At 33.9% G+C, this 7,336-nt stretch overlaps 1 protein-coding gene across 2 annotated transcripts; it reads right to left on the reverse strand.

Moving 5' to 3' along the window:
- Positions 1-1,543: 1,543 nt before the first annotated feature.
- Positions 1,544-4,780, reverse strand: LOC107495188 (uncharacterized). 2 transcript variants are annotated; one of them, XR_008000454.1, is made up of 6 exons: positions 4,095-4,780; positions 3,748-3,808; positions 3,118-3,213; positions 2,313-2,447; positions 1,826-1,902; positions 1,544-1,601 (listed from the first exon to the last, which is right to left on the reverse strand). XR_008000454.1 is itself a non-coding variant. In XM_052251262.1 (5 exons), the coding sequence occupies exons 2-5, from the start codon at positions 3,751-3,753 to the stop codon at positions 1,852-1,854; spliced, it is 288 nt and encodes a 95-aa protein (XP_052107222.1). In that variant the 5' UTR covers positions 3,754-3,808; positions 4,095-4,780; the 3' UTR covers positions 1,710-1,851. The 2 variants fall into 2 exon arrangements, 1 of the variants encoding a protein (XP_052107222.1); XM_052251262.1 differs by lacking the exon at positions 1,544-1,601 and having other exon boundaries at positions 1,710-1,902.
- Positions 4,781-7,336: the final 2,556 nt, after the last annotated feature.

Below are 7,336 nucleotides of genomic sequence, written 5' to 3' on the forward strand. Positions count from 1 at the left end.
AATTTGGAGAATTTTCTTTTTTTTTGTATTTGACCAAATTCAGAGTCTATTGTTCATATTATTTAGATTTTTTATTGTCTTTCTAGCGAAATTAAATTTCAAACGATGAATTCAAAAAATACATAATGTGTCTATTATTTATTATCATTAATAATCAATTGATATTATATTTTTTTAAGGATTAGTTTGTCTAATTTCAAAATTTTTGAAAATCTAATTGTTATTTTATTCTTTTAATAATTTATTGTAAAGTACGTCTTCTCCCCCAAAATGAAACTAGCTATAACATAAAATAAAGATCCATAACATTCGTAATTGTAGCTATTACAAGCCTGTGAAAGTTTATTAAAAATGGTTCATCATGCAATAAGGCACCTTAAACCAATTAATTAATATATATTTTATAAAACAGACTCAACAACAACATTGAATCTAATACCTTTTAAGTTACGCTTCTTACATCTTTAACCGTTACCTTATATTTATTTTTGGAATTTATTGTGTCATATATAAACATATAATTTATTGGGTCAGTTTTTGGTGGCTAAAAAAATAGTGGTCAACCATAATTAAGAGTTGGCTATCTAATAAACAGATCATATGTGGTATATAAAATATAGCGGATAAATTTTATATTATGGACTAAAGTGTAAAATACACAATTTAAAATCCTAAAAGGGAAAAAAAAAACATTAATACCTTGTAACTTTATAATTAAAAAAATTTAAAAATACTAATAATAAATTTATGGTAATTTAACTAATAATTTAATTTAACAAAGTGAATTTAAATTTTGATTTAAAAACTATGATAAAATTTCTAATGAAATTTTGAATTTAAATTTTACACGTGCTGATAATAAATTTATGGTGATTTATATAATAATTTAACTTAATAAATTGAATTAAAATTTTGATTTAAAAACTATGAGAAAATTTCTAACAATATGTTTGTTGAGTTAAGAAATTAACTAACATAAGTAATGATGACAAATATTAATTTTATTGAGCTAATTATCCAATTAGTTTGATCATTTTGTTTAAGTGATGTAGGCCAAAAGTCAATGTTACAGTAGCCCAAATAAATGGAATAAAAATCAGAAGCTTCCATAGTATGCAACACTTACAAACAAAGCCACTATAAGAAACACGCCGAATAGTGGCGGTTTTTTTCAAGGATTTGCGGGGTAATATGATTTTGCGGCGGTTCTAACGAACCGCTGGCACAATCGCTGTAAATCAAATAATTGATTTTGCGGCGGTTGCAAAACCGCCGCTATTTTGGTAGTGGATTAAAAAAACATCTGCGACAGTTTCAAAACCGCCGCAAATTTATGTGATTTTCTTAAAAATTGCGGCAGTTTTAAACTGCCGCAAGTTCATACAAGAGCTTTGGAAAAAAAACTAATTAACTACTCAAATGGTTTATACCATTTTTCTTTACTATAACATATTTTCTTTACATCAAATTTATTAAACTTGAGATATTAACATAAAGAAACACTAAATAAACAATAGATAGATTATACCAGCCCAATCCCATCCCCTTCCCTTGATTCCTTCAAAACTCTAGTTAGCATATACTGCCAGAGCAGTTATCACCTGCCAATTACATAAAAAAATTTACTTACAGTAGAAGAAAATCAAGCCAACACATATCATTAATTTTAGAAACATGAATTTGGTTACTATTTATTATCACTCCTCACAAATACTAATTCAAAATAACATCAATTTATGTTTTCAAGTCTTCCTAAAATTATCCTAGTTCTCTATTAAACAAGAAAAGTAAGAAATTTTTAGTAAAATAACAACATATCCTTAACTGAGCCACATTTTAGTAAAGCATCAATTATTGCAATGTAAGGAGTTCTGAAGCTAGATCCTTTGCCTCTCCAAAATCCTGTATTTACATAGAAAAACTGAGAAAGTTGCTGCTAGAGAACCATCTCAAACCAATAGAAAAATTTAAGATAGTGTTGTAAATATTTTTGTTCAAAATATATAATGAGAGTATGAGTAAACAGACAATGTAAACTGTGTGGAGCATAAATATCCATTGAATTAATATAATGGGCAGATAATGACATTCGTTAAAATAAATCTAGACAGCACAAACCAACTAAGCCTTTTCTAAGTAGATGAGAGAACAATATTAAATGAATCAAGCAACACCATATTGTACAACAGACTTCCTGCATGTTTCTACAAAACCAAAGGCTGCATAGTGTAAAGGACAAAACTATTAATGTATATGCAACTAAAGCTAAAAATCATGAATATTGAACAAAGTTGTGTAAGAGATTTCATTACCTTACTTGGGGCTACGTGTCCAGCAAAATTTATTATCTCCGACAAATTGCCACTTAATGATGACCAATGCATGACCAAGTAATTGGAGATAAGGTAGACATCGTGTTTTGAAGTAGCCCATACTAAGTTTCTCAACTGAATCCCACAAAAAATGAAACAAAGCATCACCCATTAGGCTTGAAAAGTAATTAATAAACTGCCCAAACCTACATCAATAAAACCATATACTAAAAAAGGAAGCAACAATAGAGTGTTAAATGCAAATTGATAAATGTTTGAATCTTGATGTATATAGCAACAAAAACAAATTTAATCCAATTTCTATAGCATACCAGTATAGCGTTCAAAGGGCTAGAGAAAACAATAATAGATTTGAAGATCATCGGTTTTCTCTCCTCAATAATGAAATACAAAATAAAATCTTAAGAAGAAATGCAGCTGTACAAGACAAGACTGCCAAACAAGTACTACAGAACCACCGAATATTATGTATATATTGAATCTATAGCAGCTTATATCTTCCACAACTGGTTAATTAGGGGATTTTATCAAGAATTACATTCATTTTTTAACTTTTCAGCCATGTACTCTCATCAAGCAACACTACAATACTTATCAACAATACAACAAACATAATAGGAATAAAATCAAGTAGCAATAAGGTCTGAGCACCATGTGAAACAGGTTAAAGTTAGAGCTGAACAGATACAGTATCATGGGCCTAAATATCTAAAACCATCAAACACAAAGAAACTAAAAACCAAAGAAAAAATAAAGTACCCAAGTTGTAAATTTAAAAACTTACTGAAATTGTGATTACACACTCTTTGTCAACTTTCTTCATAGCTTTTGCAATTAGCTCACCAATTTCTCTCTCCCCATTTGCTGATATTGTTCCAACCTATCATCATAAAATTTTAAAATAGAAAATTCAGTCTCAAAATATGTGCTGCTGCTGTAACAATATCCCCATCATAAGTTCTAATGAAACCTGAAACACAAACCTGGGCTATTTCTTCAGAAGTACTAATAAAAATAAAACCTTTAAGAGAAATAAAAACAAATAAAAACTTTAGAGCATAATACAAATATTAGTTTAGGTACACATAGCAATATTGAAGTATCCATGACCATGAATCATAACTTCTAATCATATAAAATGAAGAGACGACAATTGATATCTTCCATTCCTACTTCAAAAAGTTGTTTCTTTGCAAGAGAACAAATATTGATTGAATAAAAAGTCCCGTATCAGCATTCATTCATACATGTTTAAGTTTCATTCCAAACCCCTTCCACTAATTCTACCAATCTATACTAATCCATTGTGACAATCAAACAAATATCTTCTTAAGATTAAAATAATATATTTCATGCGACCAGCAAAAGTAATATCATTAAAAAAATTCAAATATATTTTGTGCCATAAATCAACCTCCATGACAGATATAATTCTCAATCAAACTGACTAGTTTCTTCACAATCTCCTGGTGAGCCTGGATAGCCATAAAGACAACATATTAGCAATTACAACTACGTAGAAGCACAGCACAACAACATATACCACAAAATGCAGAAAAGTTCAGACCTCAACATTTTGAGCTTTCAAAACAATACCAAATAGTTAGAATTAATTCAATGTGTAATACTAGTGGCTTAAAAAATGACGATGTTAGATGTTTTTTTCTTTTGGATATCTATACCATGAGAAAGAGAAAGATGAATAATTTGCATAAAGGAAGAAAAAATTGAATGGTCATTGTTATTTAAAGAAAAACTTACAGGTAATTTAAAGAAAAGTTCACAGCCAAATTGTTTGCTTTGATCCTTGGTGTTGAGCTACTCTTATCTTGTGGTGTGTTCTCTTGTCCCCACCTGCAATTAACCAAGCGATCCCTTTTCCTCTTTTTCTGTTACTTCATAGGAGCATAGCCAACTGCCATGAAACCCTCAATCGATGACGTCACCTTACCCCCCGCCGTCGCCACCAACTCCGCCGCACCATCCAAGCCTGTCTTCCTTACCAAAACCCATCGCGAGCAATTAGCACTCCAGCGCCGCTGGGAGGAAATCGCTAAATAGAAGCGTCGCCAGGAGGAAATCGCCAAATAGAAGCACCGCCAAGAGCAGATCCTTTCTCGTAATCGACCTTCCTCCGATTCCGTAGCCGATTCCAAACCCTCCGCTGACTCCGACTGCCACGACCACACCCGCAGTCGTGAAAGGGACAGGGACAGGGACAGAAACCGCGAATGTGGAGGTTTTGTGTCTTTCACTTTTTCTTGAATCACTGAGGGAGCGGTTTCCTTTTTAATTCCAATTGGAGATTAGAGATTTTGTGTGTGCGGCATTTTGCCCTTGAACCACAGCCAAATTGTTTGATTTAGCAGCCCTATCTCAAATCGTCACCAAGACAGCTGCAATCTAGTATTTTAGCGGCATTTCCGAAGACCGCTGGTATATGGTCGCCACCATTTGCCGCTTTTGGCATAGTGAGCCCAAAAAGAAAATATCAAAGAAATCAAATGGGCTAAATGGTAAGAGAACAAAATCCATGCCCAAGACATTTTTCTCAAGCTGATCCCTCCAAGTTGCTTCTTCCACCAAAGCCAATGTCCCTTTTTCATTTCGGTCAGACTCAGAGAGAGAGAGAGAGAGAGAGCTTCATTCCTAAGTCATTCACCAAAGAAGAAAGAAAGAGAAAGGTTATGCAAAAAGGTTGAGATCTAATCACACACATCAAACCATATCAAGTTAAGTTAGAAGCTAAAGGTAATTCATTTTCTTCTGCATACATTTTAGTTCCTTCTCTTCTTCTCCGACTCTGTCCCAATCCAATTTGGGATACATGAAAAATGTGATCTCTGATAAACACTACTGTGAATCAAAGGACAAGATTATTTTTTGGAGACAAAGTAGTAGCTCAAGGGTTCAGATATGGGTTTACCATTGAAAATATTTTTCTTTGCCATTCTGAGGCATTTGGTCAAGACAAAGGGATCTGTTTCAAATTCTCAATTTGGAGATTAATGGAAGAAAGTGAAAGGCTAAGTTGGTAGCACACAGTTCGAGGAGTTGACTTGGAAGAGAGCAACTCAACAACATGCAAGGAAGATACAAAAAAGAAAATTTCTGATTCTGCTGAAGCAAGGAGAGAGAACCAGGGTTTGAAGTTTTCGTTCTAAGAAGTTTTCTCTGAAGAAGTTCATCAACTTGGGCAGTGCTCTCTAGTTAAAGAGATATTTCGCCAGAATGAGGAACTAAATCAGAGTCAAGTGAATCCGGTTCAACCTATAGCAAATGAGGCTGTTGAAGCATCAATCTTCTTCATGTTTTACGGATATTTTATTTTCAATGTACATCTTTCTGTAATTTTTTTAGAGGTAAAAGGCAAAAGAGAGAGCTCAAGTAAAATCCTAAGAGTGACAAGAGGTTGAGTGATACACTTGAGTGAAAAGCCTAGAGTTATTTCAGATTTTTTTAGTTGGGTAAGCACTAAGAGTGAAGAGTTAGGTATTAGCATAGCCAAGCCAAGTTATGTTAGAACTTGAGAGGAAAAGGATTGTGTCAATCCTGTGGAATTAGTGTATGTAATACTTTAACTATAGTGGAAATTCCACCACTGTTATGGTGGAGACTGGATGTAGGTTACTTTGCACGAGGCAACTGAACCAGGATACATGATGGTGTCTGCTTCTCTCTTCCCTTCTTTGTTCTGTTTTCTGATATTCATAAGACAAAACGAAATTGTTTCATAAATTTTTCGTTGCTGAATTCAAACAGATTCAAATTGGAAGTTAGTAAGAAAAGGGTTATTTCATTAAAGCATAAGAAGGTTATAGATTCAACCCCCCTTTTTTCTAAGCCTTCTATAAACTTCAATTGGTATCCAGTGCCAAAGTCTCAAGAATCAAGCTTTACCGCTTGGAGCAAAGATCCAATGGTGAACAACTTGGGCATAACCACAGTTGCCTATACTCTAACCGAAGGCCAGTCAAACAACAGTCCTCCCTTCTTCAACAGGAAAAACTATGCCTACTGGAAAGAAAGGATGCAGATCTTCATCCAATCCATCAACTATAACATATGGAAGATTGTTGTAAGCGACCCTAAGATTCCAACAAAAACAAGTACTGATGGAGTATTGACCCCAAAAGAAGAAACTGAATGGAATGATGACGACAAGAAGAAAGTGGAGCTGAATGCTAAAGCCATCAACCTTCTTCACTGCGCTATCAGTTTTGAAGAGTACCGAAAGGTGTCTAGATGCAAGATAGCCAACGAAATTTGGGAGAAACTCCAGGTTACACACGAAAGCACTAAACAGGTCAAAGAAATGAGGATTGATATGCTGCGAAAAGAGTGCGAGATGTTTAATATGAAGGATCGAGAAAGTATTGATGAAGTGTTTGAGAGATTTTCAATCATAATTAACAACCTCGATGCTATGGGTACAACCTACTCAGAACAAACCCTAGTGAGAAAACTTCTTAGAAGCATCACAAAGGAATGGGAAACAACAGCCACTGTCCTAGTCGAGAGTAATAACCTAAGTCCCATAACCTATGATGAGCTGAGAGAAAAACTCCTTGCTTATGAAGCCACACACACAAACCCGGACTCAAAGAAAAAGGGAATAGCCCTTAAGTTAAAAATAGAATAAAAAGAGAGTGAGTCTAGTGATGGTTTTTCAGATGATGAACTTGTATTTTTTGCTAGGAGACTCAGAAGGCTAATGAGAAACAAAGGCAAGTACAAAGGGTCAAGTTCAAAGGAATACAAGAAGAACATGAGCAAAGTGATTTGTCACCATTGCAAGGAGGTTAGACACTTCAAGTTCAATTGTCCAAAATTTAAGAAGGAGGACCAAGGAAAGAAAGAAAGAAAAGAGTGCTCATGGCATCTTGGGAAGATCTTGAGAATGATTTGGATGAGGAAAAAGACTCCAAATACGAAGCACAAATCTGCTTCATGGCTGGTGATGATCAACTTGATGAGGTAAATTACTATTACTTGTCCATAGA

This window comes from Arachis duranensis, chromosome 6 (assembly GCF_000817695.3).
Source record: "Arachis duranensis cultivar V14167 chromosome 6, aradu.V14167.gnm2.J7QH, whole genome shotgun sequence".
In the NCBI taxonomy this organism is placed as follows: domain Eukaryota; kingdom Viridiplantae; phylum Streptophyta; class Magnoliopsida; order Fabales; family Fabaceae; genus Arachis; species Arachis duranensis.

Bases quoted from the DNA above. Each gene is read 5' to 3' on its own strand.
- LOC107495188 (XM_052251262.1), bottom strand. The intron at 2,448-3,117 runs GTAAGTTTTTAA...TGTGGGATTCAG, and splicing joins AGTGTGTAATCACAATTTCA to TTGAGAAACTTAGTATGGGC. The intron at 1,903-2,312 runs GTAATGAAATCT...ATGTAAATACAG, and splicing joins GACACGTAGCCCCAAGTAAG to GATTTTGGAGAGGCAAAGGA.